At 42.3% G+C, this 20,743-nt stretch overlaps 1 protein-coding gene across 1 annotated transcript in view; it reads left to right on the forward strand.

Moving 5' to 3' along the window:
• The window catches only part of NCK2 (NCK adaptor protein 2), a 55,650-nt gene extending 35,600 nt beyond the window's left edge, over nucleotides 1–20,050 (forward strand). The window contains exons 3-4 of the mRNA XM_010153513.1: nucleotides 8,112–8,833; nucleotides 18,653–20,050. Of these exons, the coding sequence (XP_010151815.1) occupies nucleotides 8,112–8,833; nucleotides 18,653–18,847 (917 nt within the window). The 3' untranslated portion in view covers nucleotides 18,848–20,050. The remainder of the gene's footprint in view (nucleotides 1–8,111; nucleotides 8,834–18,652) is intronic.
• Nucleotides 20,051–20,743: the final 693 nt, after the last annotated feature.

A 20,743-nucleotide genomic window follows, 5' to 3' on the forward strand; every position in this document is an offset into this window, starting at 1 on the left:
AATTACTTCTTCTTAATATGATTTTTTTTTGTTTTGTTTTAGAAAAGGCACTGTACACTTTGCATGCTTACTAACTCTATGCATTAGTATGCAATACAATTCAGACCCTTAGTATTAGGAGAGATCTTATTTGGTAAACAGAAAAGTATCTTTTTTTCTAATAGCCTGTGTGTGAAGCCAGATGGACTTGCAATGCTGCTAAAATGCACCCCAAAAAATCCATCATTTTAAGTATCTTAAATATTTACTAAAATGTTGAATAAATGTTACCTCTAAATAAAGATGGATTTTGATAGATGCAGCAGAAACAAGCAAGTTTAACACAAAACACCATTAGTAAATTGAAATTGAGAATTTCTGCTTACCTTGTCTTCGAAGATTTTTAGAACTAGGAGAACCAATTTCTGTGAAATTTGGGTTTATGTTTGAAGGAACCAAAACATATTTCCATCAGCTTAAATTATAGAATCACAGACTGGTTTGGGCTGGAAGGGACCTTAAAGACCATCTAGTTCCAAGCCCCCTGCAATGGGGAGGTTGAAATTGATTTCTTAACTTTTTGTATAAGTCACTAAACAACAGAAATTATTTTTAAAGTATTTTTTCTGACTCTTTCAGAGATGAGTGTTACTCTTCAGTATGTGAACAAGCTCTTGCTCTCGGTATTTATACTGGGAGTTCTCCTGGTTCATTTGTTTGACTTCCCTAAATTTATCAGCCTCAACCTTGTTTTGCTTGAATGTTTCAGCTGTTTAATGGAAGCTGTCGCAGTAGATTATAGTAATGTTAAATTTTTCAGCTCTGGAGTGCCTTGTTTTGCTCTGTGTTATAAGGGGTTTATTTTTAAAGAAGAAAAACGTTATTTTAAAAATATGATTAAAATGGAAATATTTTCATGAGAAATGTTCTGTACTTAGGTTCTTTGTGGTGGCTTCTATGATTTTTTTTTTTTTTTTAACCGTAAAGCACGTAGTACTGTTTAAAGCATTTTACTCTACAAGGAGGGTAGCCAAATTGAGATGCATTAAAATTGGTATGAAACAGTTTACCAGTAACTGCTTTGGTGGTGAGGTTTCTGATTATTTTTTTTTTTTTTTAATTCAGAGAGGCATGAGCAGTACTGTAAAGAAACTTCAGTTACTGGGTAATTTGTAATGCCAGTGAAACATTGTTTTTTAAATTATTTTTTCCCACAGCCAGATTTTCAAATACTCATTCATGCTATGTTTAGCACCCATGCTTTGACAGCCTGCGGGAGGGTCGTGACAGAACAGGGATAAGATTTAAGGCAGGAGCTGCAGGAACTGTCTCCCAGAATTTTCTCCCTTTTCCCCCCTCGTTTCAATACCTTGGGGTTTATGTATTAGTCAGTTTGATAACAAATATCCCTTGTGAACTCAGGTGCTGAAGCTGAGCACCGAGTTCGAACCAGCAGGTTGTGCCAGGGTGTTACCATGTGCGAGGAGGGAACAGCTCAGCCACGCCAACCACGTCCCTGGCACCGCGGTGCTCCTGCTGGATCCATCAGAATCAGCCCGGCGTTGCATTCTTCCTGCTAAAGTCATGCCAGTTGGCCAGCTTGGACAGAACTGTGCATCACGGGGTGGTTTTTGTGTGCTGACCTGATTGCAGAGCAAGGCTTTTTGGGGAAGGCATGGCCGGTTTGAGCAACCTGGGGTCTGGCGGGGAGCGAGGAGGTGGGAAGGCAGGGATCCTTGCTAGCCCTTGTCTGCCTTTTCCAAGTAGGCAGGGCATCATGTCTCTGCTTCCAGAGGGTTGAAAAAACCCAGAAACATCTACAAAATTTAATTTGGAGATTAAAACTAAATATACCAATTTTTACCCACCTTTCTTTTTGACTGTATGTAAGTATATGTCGTAAGTAACTGTATGTTTTGACTAGGTGATGCAGCATAATTTAGGGTTTTTTTCACTGAGAAAAGCTTGTACTATTTGTAAATAGACTATGCAAGAAGCTTGGCAGTGTTTGTTGCACTATTAATTCAAGATACCTATTTGATGACCCTTATCATACTTGAGTTAATTTTTTGCTGATTTACAGCTTTGTAATAATACATAACTGCTGGAAAAATTATTTCAGACGTAGAAGGTTGAATATATGATACAAAAATCAGCTCTGAGTTGTTATGAAAAAGAATATTAAGTTATGTAAATATAGCAATAAAAGAAAATATAGAAAAAGTTGATTTTCTAGTTGCCACAGGAGGGAGGAAGGTAACAGCATTACTCAGCAGCATTTGTTATTATATTTCCAGCTGTATATTCAGGTTTAAAACCAACTACTCCAAAAGTGATACAGGGTATTTGAAGGACACCATTAGTAGAAAGCCAGTCCCTTAAAGAGGAAGTAGTTTCCACAAACTCAGTTGTATTGAGACACTTGTTGATGGTTTATGCATTTGGTTTTGTAGTTTAAAGGTCACTTACTTTGGGGCGAAGGGGGGCTGTCCTTCTTTAATTGCTCTCAGTATTTTAATAAGAACTTCTTGGAGGCTTCTTAAGCAGCTGCTTGCGGCATATTTAGCGTCAGGGTCTCTTTCATTGAGTTCTGGAATTCTGTTTTGGAAACTGTAGTGTTGCCTTCATGATTTCTCAAAATAATACAGTTTTCTTGTATTGCACATTTTTTTTTCTGAAGGGACTTTTTTATTGGTCCTGTGAATTTGATTTGGTGCACAGGTAAGCCACAGAAAATATTTTTTTCTCATGATTTATGTATTGAAATCAGAAAAGGTTTTAGAACAGTTAGGTTGGGAGAACTTAGATGACACTAGTTTCACTGGCCAGCTATTTTTCAGAAATTGGCTTTGGATATTCGCTGACCTTTTTTTATGTACAGAACATGGGAGAATGGAAAAGTCAGTAATGTGAGGTATGAAATAAACTTAATTCCTTTGGAAAAGAAATACAGCTGTATTTAGTCTATTTAAAGTTAAGATACGTATGAGCCCTAATAAATTTAGGGTGCACTCTTGGGAGGGGGATGGTAGGCAATTTGACTGCAAATATCTTTGGTCTTTACTGCATGTTATTCCTAAGTAGCACTTAATAAATTAAGTGTGAGTACGGGTAAGCCTGCAGCGTTGCGTTATGCAGCCACATCAGCAAATCTGTTCTTTCATGTCTGGGGATGAGCAAAAGCAGTTAATAAACAAAATGTGGTCACTCATCAGTTTCGGACAAGGACATCAGCTGGCAGGAGCGTGGAAAGACTCCTCAAATAATTCTTCCTAAAACTAGGAAATGATATGTTGTAAATGGGCTTTATCTATGTCATATAAACCATAATTAGCAAATGAAATAGGAATTTTTACTCGTGGTAAAAACTCCCTTTCTATGCAAGTGTTATGTATGTATTTGATCAAGTATGTCTTAGGATAAAGTTTTAAACTTGTTTATCCTTAAACACCAATTTTCATAAAGATTGTAGCTGTGCAGCCTTATTTCAGTGCCTTCACTGAAGGCAGAAGAAGGAGACACAAACCTTTTGGTTTTAGCAGGAGAATGCTGGGCAGTCAGGGCATCTGGGCTGTCTGCCAAGCTTGGGGCCAGGAGCGTGGCCAGCACAGCAGAAGGCACAGATAAGTGTAGGGGAGCTGGCACCATCACAGTGTCGGGCCAGAGCGGAGTGAAGAAGGAAATTCCACCACTTTGAACTTTGGGGTTGAGGGGAGCTCAAGGTATTTCCGGGGGGAGCTTAAGGAGCATGAAGTGGGAAGGCTGGAAATGCTGCAGGGAGAGGGCACTGGAGGTGTGAGCTGGAGGACCTTTGGGTACAACGGGAAGGCTGTCACGGGACAATATGGTAACGAAAGGGTGCAAAGCTGGGGTTTGCACAATGGGGACTTAAAAGACAGGAAGCAAATTTGTAGGAAGCTGGTCTTCCTTCGTCCTGCTGCTTGCAAAACAAGCTATTCTTTAGAGCCATAACTGAACGAGGAAAGGAAGAGGGCATGAAGTAACATGGGAGGCATGGTTCTGGGTCTCCCTGGGTTTAACATCAGGCCCAGAGGATTTCTTTCATTGCAGAGAGAAGGAAGATTTGCGGTGGATCCTTTCTCAGGAAACAGCACTAGCCAGTCTTTTTAATCTCAGCAGTATGTTCACCTAAAAATTAAACCTACACCCATCATTTGGCAACTTGTGTGTAAGAATGAAAACGAACTAGTTCAGTGTGGGTCGGCTGTAGACTGTGAACAGTGTTATTTCCTACGAGACGCCGTAACATAAAACGGGCTTTCTGCTGCTTTGCAATGCTTCTGTTCCCACTCCTTTCCCCTCACTTGAAAGCTGAACCATTGCTTTAGGTTTCTCCTTACGACAAGTAATTGTCTTGCAGAGGATCATGGCATCAAGTGAACTGTAACCAGTGAGTCAGAATGGGAAAATACAGTTCTGTTTCACTAGTAGATAAACTAGTAGTTAAAACAAAGACAGTAAAAATGCCAAATTTATGACTGCAATCACAAGTGTGCATATATTAGATATCAGGAAGAAGTTCTTCCCGGAGAGGGTGGTGAGGCACTAGAACAGGTTGCCCAGAGCAGCTGTGGATGGCCCATCCCTGGAAGTGTTCAAGGCCAGGCTGGATGAGGCTTTGAGCAATCTGACCTAGTGGAAGGTGTCCCTGCCCATGGCAGGGGGGTTGGAACTAGATGGTCTTTAAGGTCCCTTCCAACCCAAACCAGTCTGTGATTCTAAGATTCTATATATGACTCTCCCAATTGTGACTCCAAAGTGCTTGCATGTTCTGTTTTCCATGAAACTCCTTACATGGGTTTCATAAGACATAATTCTAGGGTTACCTATACAAATAGTGGTAAGTGAACATTTCTGTTAGTGGTGAGTAATGGCAGTGTTTACTCTCCAGAGATGGCTCACAAAGATTGTACTCTTTTTTTTTTTTTTTTAAATGGAGTCTATGATTTTTGTCATAGATGCATGCAGAGTTTATAATCCTAACTTTATTCTTGCTTAGCTATGACCAGCCGTCCTACGAAATTACATTTTTAGCCTTGTTTCCTAAGGAAATGAAGCTTACGCTAGTCATGCTGTCACAGTCAGCTGTCATCGTCCGTCCATCTGTCCACCCTTGATAGCCAATTTTAAGCAAACTTGACAGACTGGCAGAGATAAACTAACTAGTTTTCTCCAACGCGGTGCCTGGGAGGGTTGTTGCTGGTGTCCCTCACTGGAGGAGAAGCCAGAGCAATCCCATCTCTTTGCTCAGTCCAGGCAGGGCTGAAGGGCAGCGGGTGCCGGGCTCTCTGCTTGGCTGGCCAGCCCAGTGAAGGTAGGGAGGGCAACGCCAGGGGAGATGGATGGATTGGAGGGCAGTTTGGAGGTTGCAGTGGGGAGCTGGAGGTCTGAGAAGAACCTGGGGATGCGAAGGCAGTCCTATGGTAAAGGGGGGTTATTGTCGATCCTGCAGGAGATGGGGAGGCAGAGGAGGAGTGCAGCAGGAGGTGTAAGAGAAAAACAGGAACAGATTTCCTTCATTCTGCTCATGGAACAACTTGTTTCCTCCTCTGTTGTAGAGGCAGTTATGAATGTTGTAACCTCACAGTAGTAATGAGTGTTGGATAACGTTGTATATGCCCTTCGCTGTGCTTGGCTGCAGATGGGCCTCTGAATGCTTGGTCAAACCAGCTGGAAACAGAGTTTTGGTGCCCATTGCTGCCGTTGCAAAAGACTAATTGTTGCCTTACTATCAGCCTTAAAAAGTTTGGTTACATTAAATGTTAAGCTTAAACTGAAGACTGCCTTTATTGATAAAGAAAAAAAGGAAATTTCTGATTATTATTTTCCTGTGTTATGGTTTGTGTTGAATGGGGAGGATAGAAAGGAACATTTAGTACGGCAGATGCAGCATTGGAAGGCTTGTGAAAAAAGATGCAGATTAGGAAACTCCAAGTAAAAGAAAGTGCTGGGATGATAACCTTTTGGTAAATGTTTAGTCACCTTTATCAGACTTCAGAAGTTTTTTTGGAGAAATTTGTTTCTTCACCTGTTTGTCAACAATTTTTTCTCTAGATACTTCAGTTTATGGCATTCTCTTATCATACTCTCTCACAGATATCTCTGTGCTCTGATTTTCAGCTAATCATCTCCTGGCCAGCTACTTCATCTGCTGGCTTTTTTATTTTGTTGCTACTTCTGCTGTACTTCCATGAAGTGGTGCTGCACATCTCCGTGTCAAAGCACATCAAACGCGAAGTTTACAATCTGGAAGGTTCAGTCTCAGTGTAGGGCTTTATGTAGGGTGAATCTGTTGAAATACAGTTGCTTGTTTTCCATGAAGCTATAATGAGTCATTTCCCCTCTTTCCTAACAGAACGTCCCTTAAGTGGTGCTTGTTTCTGTCACCCTAATTTTATGTTCCTTAGTTCTGATACATCCTTGTCTTCTGGTTGAAAATGATCTCTGACTGATTAAAATTTCCACTCTTGGCAGAGATCAGAGCCTGGCCATCTTCCGATTAGTGCTTGCTTGGACACTCTTTTCCTGCGATTGTCTTCCCTAGTACAATAAGCCGCTTTCCCTCATTTTGCCTGAAAGTGTAGCCGCCGGCTCTCGGCTGAAATGTTGTAGTTAAAATGACATTAGGATGTAAGCAGGCTCCAGCAGGAAGCCAGGAGCTGCTGGCGAAGGTCAGGAAACGCTTTAGGATCATCGGAATTTTCTGCCGTCTTCTGAGACACCTAAAGACTGTATTAATTACTGTATTTAACCCTTCTAGTTAGCAGTCCCTATGTGGTTGTGTGTGCTATACAGCTAACCCGGGGAAATAAACCATGTAGCTGTGCACTGAACAAACAGCTTTGCTGAAGATAATAATTATATATGCATGTACATACAGTTGTGTTAAACTTGAACATGCTTTTCAGCAGTGGAGTTGCCAGATAAAATAGGCCTGAATTATGAAAAATGAAATAGCATGCATCTCCTTCCATCGGATTATTTGCAGAAACAAAAGTACAGTCTTACTTTGGTTTCCAATTCAGTCTGCCGTAATCGACGTGTACTCGCCGTGTCTTGAGCGTGTCTTGAGCAAGGCTCTAGGAGCGTGGAGAAGAGTGCAAGAGCTCTTAGTTCTGTGTTGGTTTTGCTCTCTGTCCCCCACATGGCATTTTGCCTGTTGCTTGATTTGTGCTGTACCCAGGCTTCGTCTTTTGTTTTCTCTTCAGAACTTTTACAAGCGAGTTTCCCAGGAGAGGGCTACTTGGTCACTTTATGTCTCTCTTCTATATAAAGCTTAACCAGTCCTTGCTGCAGAGGTTGAAGAAGCACACCAAGTGTGTTGTGCAGTTTTCTTCCACCTATAAACACACATTAGCATGGCTCCCCTAATGAAGAAAAAACCCACTGCGTGCTTAATGTTATTGCTGTTTCTTCTGTGCGTTGTATTTCAGGCTATAATTAAAGCCACCAGAGTACATCAGAATTTACAGATTATAGGGGAACATGTGCAAATGGTCTTCCTCACCGTCAGTTTGTGCTTTAATAGTAGGTGACGAAATGTAGATGAAAGAGGGGTGGATTTCAAAAGGGGGCTTGCAGTTGGAAGGACTTGCAGCCGTAGCTGCCTGGGGACTGACAGAAGAATGGAGAGAGCCAAACCTGATCTGGAGAGAAACTTCAGCTTTTATTGCTTTGCTAGTTTATTTTTGTAGATTTTCTTTCATGTTATGCTTGAGCCAAATTAAAGTTGTCACCAAAATTAAAAGGTGATTTTAATTAAAGGTGATTTTAAAAGGTGGCTGGATTTTTAAGAGACCGTGACAGCAAGCTGTGCAACCCTTCCAGTGATCAGCTGTTCAGGCAGTAAGGAAACCACTGGGTTTAAGTGTGTTAAAACTGGTATTTCTGGGAAGGGAAGAGGGCTGTTGTAAAGCAAATCGGTCCTTACCTAATGGTGCATCAGTTGGGTGTTAATCTCTTAAAGGTGTTACTGTTTCCTGACCGTGTAGCGTTACAGAAGAGATCTCCGTTTAGCAGTGACGGAGGAGCGAGCGTGTCACCAAATCCAGCAGTTTGTAGCATGGGCACAGACATTCCGAGTGACCACTTCACGTTTCTCTCTTTAACAGGATTGGGAAAAACCAAGAGAAAGACGAGCGCGCGAGATGCCTCACCCACTCCTAGCACGGACGCAGAATACCCATCCAACGGCAGCAGCGCTGACCGGATTTATGATCTTAACATTCCAGCCTATGTGAAATTCGCCTACGTCGCCGAGAGGGAGGATGAGTTGTCCCTCGTTAAAGGATCCCGAGTGATTGTCATGGAGAAGTGCAGCGACGGCTGGTGGAGAGGGAGCTACAATGGACAGATTGGCTGGTTTCCTTCGAACTATGTGGTAGAGGAGGTTGAGGAGGCAACTGCAGATTCACCCAGCTTTCTCAGCTTAAGGAAAGGCGCTTCCATGAGTAACGGCCAGGGCACCAAAGTACTCCACGTTGTTCAGACACTGTATCCATTCAGCTCCGTCACAGAAGAAGAGCTCAATTTTGAAAAAGGGGAAACAATGGAAGTAATTGAAAAGCCAGAAAATGACCCAGAATGGTGGAAATGTAAAAATTCCAGAGGGCAAATTGGTCTTGTTCCTAAAAACTATGTAGTAATCATTAGCGATGGTCCTACCATTAACACTTCCCATCCACCTCCGATAAGCTACACGGGACCATCTTCTACAGGACGGTTTGCTGGAAGAGAGTGGTATTACGGGAATGTTACCCGACACCAAGCGGAATGTGCTCTGAATGAAAGGGGAGTGGAAGGAGACTTCCTTGTTAGAGACAGTGAATCTTCGGTAAGTGGTACCTCAGCCCTGCAGACTTTGTAATACCCGGGGATGCGTGGGTTAGCCAGCCTGACAGTTAATAGCTTCCCGACTGGTAGTAAAGGGCTTTTCACCCTGAAAGAAGCAAGCAGCACCTCGGTGTTGCCAACCCATACTGCTTGCGAGAAGCAGGCTGTTACTGAAATGCAGTGACATTTACGTTGAAATTTAACAGCTGTGGTCTGTCTTATCCTGGGTTTCTTAATTAGCAGATGAGCAAATAAATATTTCGGGCTTCAACTGGACTTTGCATGTGTCCCTCACATGCAGTCCTCCTCAAATTTGCAAGTGCTACAAGGTAATTCTTGTGAATTGCAAATTCGGTCATTAATTTTATTCTGAAGCTGATTTCAAATGGGATCTTCACGTTGGTCAGTTTGGTTCTGCCTTTAGTTGAATAATAGCATAGGTTCTTTATTGGTTAAAATCCCATTTTAATGTGTTTCTGGTCTACTTTACCTTATTACAACCTAAATAAGTTATTATTGTATCTAATTGTTAAGATTATGATACGTAACAGAGGGTCAAGTCAACGGCTCATATGCTTTGTAAATTGAGCCTTGATGACATCAGAGGGATAATACTGATTAGGGATCGTTGTGAGTCCGAAAGCTCAAATTGAAAATTACACTGAAAGGCCTTTCATGTATTCTGAGGCCAGAGAATTCGTAGTTAAAGCACTCAAAATTTAATTATCCCATGACTGTGATTTTTAAAAGGTGAGAAATTTTAATAATTCTCTAATACATCTTTCAGAAGCTACCAAGAAAAAAAAAAAGACAAATCAAATCTGAATTTGTGATTAGAGCTTTTCTGCATTCATTGTTTCAGTTGCAGAGCCTTTCCATGAGGACCAATTGTTGTTTAGCAGATGTCTCCATCTAAGTATTTTGTTGTTTCATGTATAAAAATGCAAAATTAATATAGTTCCATTAGCTCAGTGTTCTAATTTCAGCGTACGATACTGTTAAAATAAGTATTCCTTCTGCAGCAATGGACATCTGTCTCTATGCCAGATTTGAATCGGGTTTCCCTGTGCCCGTATTGTGAGCTGTTCTGGTTTGCAACACGGATAGGACGTAAAAACTAAAGCAGGAACAACCGATTATAGTTTGAGCCGTGACATGGTTTTTTTGGTGTTTTGTTTTGTTTTTTTTTTTCAAAAGATTTCTTGCCTGTAATGTCTTTAAAAGGCTGTATTGATTGCATATATCACTTCTGGTTAGAACACGTCATATTCTTTATTGCAACTGTCTATAAACTGGGGGAAAACTCTTCCCATATATTATTCCTCATGTCAGTATCAGTATCTAGTATGTAGTTACTGGTATCAGTAACTAGTCAGTGGTAGGCGTTGGCACGATGGCATGCTGGAAAAAAAAAAATTTAAGGGGGAGAATTAAGCTTGAGCTCAAACCTGGAAGTAAAGATCCTTTTAGCTCCTGATTCTTTTTTGGAAGCATGTTTGACATTTTCATTTGCTGACTCTGATCTTCCTAAATTATAATTTCAGCTACTCAGACTTGGTCCCAGAATGAACTCAAAGTCTGACACAGTATTGAGGCAGATTCGTTAGGTAGTGCATCCTCTATCCCTTTAGAATAAAACTTATTTCCTAACACAGTTCTTTAACAAACCAAAAGGCAGCTTTCTAGGCAAGTAACATCCATCTTCTGAATTAACAGAGCCTGCATTTTTTAATGTAACGATTCTAAAATTTGGGATTGGCTGGCACGTTGGCTCTTGGCGAAGGAAATGGGCAGCGGCTTCTAGTGACAGCAGAACGACAGCTGAAAGACAAGGAAGTTGTTAATTCTGTAGGATTTTCTAAATCAAAACGAATCTTTGCAATTTAATTTTTGGAGAACATTAGTAGTTTAGTATTATTATTGAAGTTGTGAATCTCGCTATTCCCTGCATTTTTTACATTATGTGTAACATTATTGACAAAATGCAATTCTGTAATAGCCCCAAATATTTTGTTCTGGGTACAGTATTGTCTGATTAAATTTCAGACATCATTCCTTGATGAATTTGTTCTGCAGAAGACAAGATACCTGTCAATCCACCCTGTCTTTGAAACTCTGTCCTCAGTGAGTTCCTATTTCTGCTCTTAGTTACCTTCATTTCACGATTACAGTTAAATTACAAATAAGCCAGAGAACAGGACGAAAAATAGAAATTTAGAACAGCAGCACTGACTTGCAGAAGCTGAGAGGAATTAGGTCTGTTTCATCAAGAGAAGAAAAGACTGAGGTGGGGCATACAGTCTTCTGAAATGTAGAAAGCCCCTCGAGGATTATGGCAATCATCAGATGACACTAGTTCAGCCATCTCTTCAAGGTAGCAGCACCCGGTCGGACAGGGGCAGGCGGCTGTGCTCGCTGCTGTGTACCCTTGGTGTGTCCATCCAGGAGGCAGAAGTTCACTTCCAGATCCGGATGCTGCATTTTTGGGTTATCCTGAGACAGTAGGTATCAGTTGTCTTCTGTCTTTCAGGAAACGGCCGGAAGGACAGTTTGGAAATTAATACATTGCTTAAAATACAACAATGCACAGCCAATTCTTGGCGCACGCCGTGTCAGAGTGACCACTGTGTGACGGCTTCTTTCTTTGCTCTTAGGAGTCTACCTCTGGAGTAAACAAATTTTCTTGAAAGGACACAATAACCTTTCAATTTAATATGGCATCGTGACACTAAACATGCTCATATTCAGAGCAGTGTCAAATTTGCTGCCTGTATTGTTGCTGAGGAAATTTTTGGTTGTGGAGCACAAAGATACTAATTCAGAAGATGGTCTTCAAGTTGTTTCCAGCATCTAACACTTAGGGGAATACCAGAAAACTTACTCAGTTTGTATTACAGCAAGTTTTTTTGCATGCAAAAAAAGTAGTTCTGAAATGAGGAACTTTTTTTTTTTCTTATCTTGATCTGGTTTTGCAGATCTGTATTTGGGGCTTTTTTTTGAGCAATGAGAAAACTAGTTATACATCTAAGTGCCTCCTTTGTCTTAGTTCTACTTAAGAGTTTTAGTTTTGGTTAGGTTCAGAGAAGTATTTTACTACGTCTCAAGCCCTAATCTTTACACATCACACTGTCAGATAATTTGTTTATGTATGTGAGTTATAAAAGCAGCTGGGGATTGCTTGTTTGTTTGTTTGTTTTTCTGAAGTGCCAGGAATGATATAAGTAGTGAATGGGAATACTTGATAGCATTGGGAAAAAGATCATAAAAGATCTATTTCAAGCTTACTATGTGTGAAACAAAGAAAAATTTTAGAAATAACTCTTAAATTCTTGACAGTTGCTGTATTTCACATGCGTGACTATGGAGGCTGTTCCCTCTATGGCTAAAAGTTACCAGGAGTGTCTGCACAATCTGAGGGAAAGATTAGAGAGACCAGACTGAACAGAGCAAAGCTGTCAGCTCTCCGGTTTGCTCCTTTCCACCACACCAGCACTTCCCACTACATTGTGTTATGAACCCACCTATTAAGGCTGTGGATGCAGGGAATATTCCTTTTTAAAAAGCCTGTAGAGAAAACTGTGAATCATCCTGCTAATCCCGTGGCTGACTTTTGACCTGTTTTAAGGTTTTCTATAGACTTCCATCACCATAGTTACGAAAAGTCGTCTGTATAAAAGTTTTCCTTAGATTTCTTTGACTTTTGCTCTTGTTCCTGAGCTGTGAAAAGCTCTCTTTGGACAGATGAAAGTTTATATTATTCTGCATTCACTTGATGAGGCTGTCAGGTTTTTCAGTTTAAAATTATAGTTGTTTTAAGATTTTACAGTGTTTTTCTAGATTTAACTTGGCTGCTGTTTGTCTCACAGCTAGATTCCTTTAGCCAAAAATACTCTCCTTGGTTACACTTAGATCTAAGGGATGCTGCTGTAGTGGGGAGTATCCTGAGATGAACCCTGTCAGGTAGCTGGGAGCCTGATTATCTTCATTAATTACGAAATACTATTATTAGAGCCATAAACTTGTTTGAACCATTTAGGCCCATAGTTTATGTAACAGGCACAGTTACCTACTGATAACATTTTTGCCAACTCTGTTACACCCAGGTAATGTCACCTTAGACTTGGAGATGTAAAGGAGGAGACTGAAGTGGAACATACCTAGTTAGAAATACTGCTTGATTTGACCTTCCTGTTGCAGGCTGCTGGGTTGATTAAAAACTGAAGTTTGTTTGTCTTGTGTAAGCAGCACTCCTGAAGAAATAATGATTTAATCTACGCAGTCTCTGCACACCCACTTCTTACCCTTTTTGAATCGCAGGCTCTTCAGCGGTCAGATTTTTGTTCTCTTTCTGTAGTACCTAACACAGGACAAACAAGCCTTGGCTGACACCGCTGGCCTGGGTTGGGTAGGTGATCGTCATGCTTTGAAGATCTAAGATTCCACTGGGGAGAGAAGCAAATTTGGAAGAAAGAGGGTGTTTTGTTCAGATTAATCCCGGGAAACAAGGGTGCTTGGCAGTGCTGTAGCTAACAGGAAGCAGTTATGGGCTGTGGCTGGTGACAAGGGAGGGTGACCACACTGCGCCCTCTGGCTTCTGAGCAGATCCTCTGCCCCAGACCCCCGTAGCCTTCAAAGGGAGCTGCTGTCAGGACTCGCAGTCCCCTTGCCATGAGTGAGTGTGAAACTGGTGATTAGACAAACACCCCTGCTTCATAGCCCTGCCATGTCTTCTCCTGAAGCAGAGAAGATGTTATTTTTCTCAGAGCAGTTCTGTTCATTAGCATGAATGAGCTATGCAGTTTTTTGGGATGATTTCAGGAGCAGTTACTCATTAGGAAGTAATGGCTACCTTCTGCCAGTAGTGTCACAGCTATCAAATTATAGTAACCCATCCTAAACGGGGCTGCAGGGTATTGTATTAAAACGATACTGACAATCGTAGATGTGTTAAGATGATACTGAGGATTATAGGTGCAACTGTATTTGTGTCAGTCCTTTGAGATCGCATTTAGCTTCTGTGCTCTTTGTCCAGCAGTAGTGACAGCATAGGGAGGAGGCGCAGGCTGAGAGTTTGGATGCTTTTTGAGGCGCTATTCTGTAGCGTTCAGGGTGTCCCATATTTTCCTGGGGTTTTAATCCTGCACGTGTTGGATAGAAGCAATGAAATGTGTCAACTCTTCAAAAACTGAAGCATTTGTCATGTTCCGTGACATGCTGTGATTGATGAGTGCAGTGGAGAGGAGGAGAAGATTTATCTTTAAAAACAGACTTAAGGAAATATCCTAGTGGTTTATTTTAAATGGAAGAATAGAAATCTTGTTAGAGCTGTGTTTGAAGATCGATGGAGCCAATTCAAGTTTCTGACCTGTGTAAATGTTGATTTTGGAACATGGTGAGCATTTCACAGGGAGGAAGGGTATTTGTTTATATCTGAAAGAGGTGGAAGGGGCAGAAAAAAGGAATTTTTAATCCTCCCAGATGTTTCTGCCCATCCTCACCTTAGACATTTGAGCTATGATGTGTTTTCTGTCTGGGTGACTGAGTAGGAGGAGTGAGGGAGAACCTCTGTCTGGAAGTGGAAGGAATTGGTGAGCTCCAGGGCAGGCTCATGGGTGGAGCTCAAAGGATCTAGAATAGTGGGAAGAATAGGTGCATGAGAAAATCTTCCATACAGGAAGGATATTGCCAAGTGTAACTGGATTGAAAGTGGGGAGGGGGTGGGAAGGGTAACAGGATCAGTAAAAGGTTTTTGGGGAGTGTTATTTTTCCCAATATTACCGTTTATGACAAAATTAACTACTTTCATTCTTAAAAGGAGATTGTGAAGAAGGAACCTTCTTTCCTGGTTTCCCTTGCTTGCCCTTATATCGCTTCGTAACTGGTCTTCATGATAAACTTTTCCCTCTCTTTTGTGAAGAGAGTGAAGTTCCTGACCAAAGCAGTAAAATTAAAGGAACGTCTTCCTACACGCTGTCTTCCACATGCTGTAGGCACCAGCTACCCTGTGGTCATCTTAGTCACAAGCAGAAGTTAAAATACAGAGATCTGAAACACTTCTAAGTCCTGCTACACCTGGACTGAAGAGCTGCAGATACGTAACAGCTAACCTTCCATTTTCTGGTTTAGGGGTTGATTTAACGTCAGTTTTAGGTCTTCCCAATTGTGACGGTACAGAAATACTCACAGGTTCCCTGTCACGAAGCTGCGCTCTGTAATTCTGTTGCAGAATCATCAACTCCTCTATAGATTTCGGGGATTAAGGCATAGTTCTGATGTGCCTTTATTTGGGGTGTGTGTGAGTCTTTTATTCCTGGAAAAGTTAGTGTGCAAACATCTAACTGTAGCAATTAATTTAAGAGGGAGAAAGGAGAAAAATTGGCCAGCAGTTAAAACAAAATAGCTTAAACAGTAAATAAAATAAACAGACTTGGAGCAAATCCAAGGAGGACAGCAGGGAACCAATTCAAGCTGCATCGAACCAGCATACTTTCAAATGGTAGCGTTAAGAGCAGTAGTTTATCTAGAGAGATATATATTTTTTTAAAATAGTCTTTTTAACCATTTCGTTTGTTTGTTGGAGTGGGAAGTAACCAAAACACAAACACATGCAAGACGGGTTGCTTTTGCTGTTTGTTCTTGAATCCTGTAGAAGTTAGTATGCTGAGGCCAATAAAGGGTTTCATGATTTTTGCAACAGCTGTTTGAGCTCTTCCATCTCTTTTGCACCGGATGATGGCTCTCAAAAGAGTTAGATCAGCCTTTCCGCTGTTTGGTTTTTTTTTTTTTTTTTTAATTAAATCACAAAAAGAATAAACTTTGTAACATATTCTGGAGAAAATAAGCGATAATAATGTCTTCTATTTATGCATCAATTTAATTAGCGGCTCTGAGGCTGGGAAGAATGGACAATAGTTCAGGAGAACGTTCATTCATTAAAGTTATAATTAAAATGGCAGGAAAAGTATTTAATGTACTGTGTAGATCAGCTCACAGAGATGTGTTTGGCCAGTGCCTGGGACATAGGACAGTAGATCAGAGGTGTAAGACCTATTCCAGCATCTCTGTGTGTGTGTCATTAGCACATCCTTTCTGGTCTAGAGATAACGATTCTTAGCAGATACAAGGAGCTTTGAAAACTCGTAGTTTTGACATGCTGAAAACAACTGTGCTTTGTCACAAAACGCTAAAACTTTGTTGCGTACAAAGCGATTATTTCTCTTGTTTTTAAACCTTTGTCATAACATCTTTTCCTGTTCCTAAAGTGAAAAAATGCATTTGGGTCAGATTATGAACTTCCCGTTTGTAAATTCTTCTTGTTTAGAGGAGGTTTTCGTTTGGCGTAGGCATCCCTTGCCCATGGAAGCAGCAGAACCTTGTCAGCAAGACCTCATCTTGGGTTTTGAATCTTAAGCAGCTAGTGTGTAAGTGCTGTCCTTGAAGAGGCCCTACGGACCTGCCTGGTAGCCTGCATTTAGAACACGGTGATCAGCAGCTGCCCAGAGCTCGTGCCCTACGATTCTCCTGCATGAGACCAGGGACCCAGAGCTTCTGCAGAGTTTCCTTTGTGCAGGCCGGTGCTTTGGTACCGTGTAATAACGGCTGGTGCTTAGGGCTATGGAGGTGTCCATTCAGACAGGTCGCAGGCCCGTGTGGTTATGGCTGCCGGAGGGGTTGTCCAGATGCGTGTGGGGTCTCGACCACAGCGCAGGTTGGTACGGCGGGGGTTAGCTTTAACCCCCTAGGGTAGGTGTTGAAAATAGGTCAGTCCTGGTGTTTGCAATGCCCCTGAGGCAGGGGTTTAGTATCAGAGCTAGCTGGCTTAAAGTAGCTGTTTTCAAACTTAGAGCTAGGGATGGATGAGAAGAAATGGAACATAACTTGGGTGGAGCACTGGAAATCCCAGAGATAGGCACATTTCTTTCCATCCCTTTCCCTTTCCCCCTCCTTCCCTGGTCCTCCCCTCTTGGCAGTCATGGGGCATGTTGCCTGAGCTGCTCCATGCCTGAGGCAGCCTTCCTGATGGAGGAAGCCAAGGCCCTGGCTTGTAGATGGAAGAAGTAATTCTTTTGTGGGAATTATGTAAAATAACATTTAAAGAAATTACACTTGCGGATCTGGAATGTAGAGGCTCGAGTTGGAAGAGGGTTAGTCCAGAGGTGTGGGGAGCTGGCTGCTGGCTCGAGCAGTGCAAGAGGGGAAAGAGCTGCTGCCCAAAGCGGAGCTGCGAGCCTGGGGAGTTGGGCTGGAGCCAGATCAACAGGCATGGCAGGAGCTTTGTTTGCTTTGGGCAGGGCAGATGCAGTCGGAAGGGAAGGCAGAGAGGCATCGTACTAAAACAGGTGAGGGGGAGATGCAAGGGACGTTATTGTGGGAGAAGCAGAATGTGAGGGGTGTGTGGGGCAGAGACCCACATTGTTGCAGGACAAAAAGACAGCGTGCCTGAGAAAATGCTGTCCTTCAGCTTACTTGGGTATGTACTCCGTGTGTACCTGCTCCCCCTCCCCCCAAACGCGGCGTAGAGGACTCCAGAGGCTGTGGTTTCCTGAACCGAACTCTGGTGACAGCAGTAACGTCTGAGGGCTCCCGCTCCCCCCGCTCGGTCCCTCTGCCGTGCCGCAGCTGTGCTTGGGGTTTTTCGTAAGGCGATGCTGTGAACCAGATAAACCCACAAGGGACTTGTTTAGCCTGGACAAGTTCAGGTTCGTAGCGCTGGGCCCAGCTGAAGCAGCAGCGTGGCGGGGGGGAGGACCAAGGGGCTGCAGGAAGGCTTTGTCTGACGTCTGGAACGTGCCTTCAGATGGTTTCTGCCTGCAGCCATGGCTTCGGTGGGCAGAGACCCTGCAGCAGTACCTCCAGAGTCTCACACTGGGGTTACTGATCTCCATTAAGTGCTTGCTGAGAACTCTGGGGTGTGCTTTGGTTTTTTATTATTCCGTTTTCCTGCTGGCTGGTGACACCCCTCCTCCAGCCGCCTCTCGTGGGGCAAAGCCTGTGCTCCCGATCCCCAGGGCCAGCCAGCAGCGGTTGATGGCTAGCGATGGAGTTCGCCTGGAAGCGAGGGACAGTATGCTCTCTCCCCTCGGCGGCGGCATGTGGTGCAGGAAGCGGGGTGGTTTCATCCCTGCTGTTGGACGACAGCGCGCTCTCTTCGTTAAAGCAACCGATTGCCGAGACAAAGAGGTGTATCACGTAAAATTGCTCTGTCCTGAATGATTCCGTTGGGGCTTAAATTTTGTCTTCTGTTGGCGGTGGTTTGATGGTGAGATTTGCGCTGTGGTTTGGATTCCGTAGCTTTACGATTTATTTACAAGAAAGGCGTGATAGGAATTCTTCCCCGTGCACTGTGGCGTGCAGAGCAGGAACGGCCCTCTAGTGGCCACGGCTCTGGATCGGGCCGCGTGGGAATGGCCTTCATCCCACCCAAGCGGTACCGCAGTGATGGCCATGGCTTTCTCCGGCGAGGAAGGCATACGCAATGGAAGTTTTTTCCCTTCTCCTTGATGTTCTCGCTCTTCTAAATGGAGTAGCTAAGATAATATTTGCAATTTAGTCATGTAATTGGCAACTTCAGGCAGTGCATCTGGGGAGCTTTCACTTCACTGACTTAACCGTGCACGTTAATAACGATGGCAATTATTTATTGAATAATAGACTATTGGGTTTCTTAAGTATCTAAAGCACCGAGATGTGGAACAAAGACTAGCATAAATTACCATCAACTGCATGACAGTTTGTTCCTGAAACCACAAAATTATGCCTTCGTTTTGTTCACTTTCATGTAATTCTTTTTTTTCTTTTCTTTTTGAATTCTTCTCAACAGCCCAGTGACTTCTCGGTATCTCTAAAGGCGTCGGGGAAGAACAAACATTTCAAGGTGCAGCTCGTGGACAATGTCTATTGTATTGGGCAGCGTCGCTTTAATACTATGGATGAGTTGGTGGAACACTACAAAAAGGCTCCCATCTTCACCAGTGAACACGGGGAAAAGCTATATCTTGTGAAAGCACTTCAGTGACGTTGAAGATGGACTCGGCCGCCTGGGCCTCTTAATAACTTGCAAGCCTTAGGTCCTAAATTCACTTTTATAGAGCAGAGCAATATCTGAAGCAGGCTTAAGGAATAGTCTCTTTCTAAAGTGTTTGCTCTGTTGGTTGATGTTTGTCCTTTTTTCTTTTTTTTTTTTTTTCTTCCTTTTGTTTGCCTCTTTTTGTGTTCCAGTTCTGTTAATCTCCGACCACCTCTCTTCAGGTTGAGAGTTTCCCTTGGGTGGCCGTGGCGAGCACTCACCTTCCCGGATGAGTTCAAAACTCCCCTCTCCTCTGTTCGTTTACATAGTTAGCTCAGATCAAGGAGGGGCGTTTTCAATTCAAACCAGTGTTAACCTGTTCAGATTGCTCACACAGGCAGAACTCTCTGTTCAGAGACATCGGGCACCGTTTGAATGCACTGAAGCTGCAGCTACTTAAGTGAGAGAGAGTAAACGTAACGGTTGTGGCTGTGAGTTCTGTAGCTATATCGCTTACCGAGTAGTGTATTACAAAAACTCCTAGTTCCTAGAAGCACTCTTTACACTGTACTCTGCTATTACATTGCCTCTCTGACTCTTTGTAAAGAGTACACTAATTAAAAGCATTTTGTAATAGTACTTCTTAAACTACTATGGTAAGATTGTAGTAAAAGAAAACTATCTAGTGTATTTTGGTCTGTAATTGCAACAAAGAGAAATTTTATTTGAAAGTTGATTACTAGAGAAAGAATCATTGAATTGTAAAGGCTGAATGTTTTGGTAATCTACAACCAAATGTGCCATCCACATAATGCTTTTTCCTCTTGCCCTTCTGCTTGTTTGAATTAAACGATTATGTATTTAATTCTCAAAGTAACATGTATCTGTAGCTGATTGTTGACACTAATACAGAAGGTTAATAAAAACTGATCTTGGGATGGGGTGGGGCGGGCTACCAACACTATATATATATTTGCTTTACAGAAAGAAATCTTCAGGTTTTACAGAGGATGGCGTGGTTGGTAGGAAGAGACACACAGAATGTTTATGAAGAAAATGCATTTTTCTCTTTTCTTTACATTTAAACTCCTTTATAGTTTAAATATACAGTCTTTAGATGGCACATTCCTGAGATTGAAGAAGAGATCGTGAGATCTCCAAATCTTGCATACTCAGTTTTTTGGATATTGTAATAAAAAAGGTATTATGTCATGATGGAGTACTGGATTTATCCTTGGATGGTAGTCCTGGTGTTTCTTTAGCAAGGTGAAATAGAGTGAATAATGAATTTATTTGTCTTGGAATTTGTGTGGCCTAAAAAGAAAACTTCTGCGATGGCAGAGGACAGTTTGCTATGAGGCAGTGTCTAATGGGCTCCATGTTAACTTGTTTCTGTGATAAGTCCATTCATAGCTTTAATGAAAACTGCAAGATGGAGCTGTTTCCTGGTACCTTTTTGCTATTAAAACGTGTCCCTTACCTGTTCTGTATTTCAGCCGGTGGTAGTACAGCTACCTGCGTGTGTAATTCCAGCGTAGGTTAAGCAGACACCAGTGCTGTCTGACTTGCTTTGGTGTAACTCCTGTCGCTGCCAGGAGACTGCACTGGTCCGTCTGCAGATGAATTGCCGTCTTGCTCAGACCCGAGAGGCAAGTACCACTTTTGAAGTTCTACGCACGTACTGTTTTCCCACTGCTCTTGAAATCTTGTTTCTGTAAGCTCATCTGAATCCACAACTGTATTTGAATTAACAACTGTATTTTTGCTGTACGTGCATTCACTAAAAATTGGGCAGTGACACTTGTGCTTGGTTCAGCTTAATGAAGGAATGCAGGGACTCAGGGCAATCCAGAATGGCCATGCATTACCCTGAAGAGCACCTAGCCATGACTGACTGCTAAGAAT

This window comes from Eurypyga helias, unplaced genomic scaffold, assembly GCF_000690775.1.
Source record: "Eurypyga helias isolate BGI_N326 unplaced genomic scaffold, ASM69077v1 scaffold4686, whole genome shotgun sequence".
In the NCBI taxonomy this organism is placed as follows: Eukaryota; Metazoa; Chordata; class Aves; order Eurypygiformes; family Eurypygidae; genus Eurypyga; species Eurypyga helias.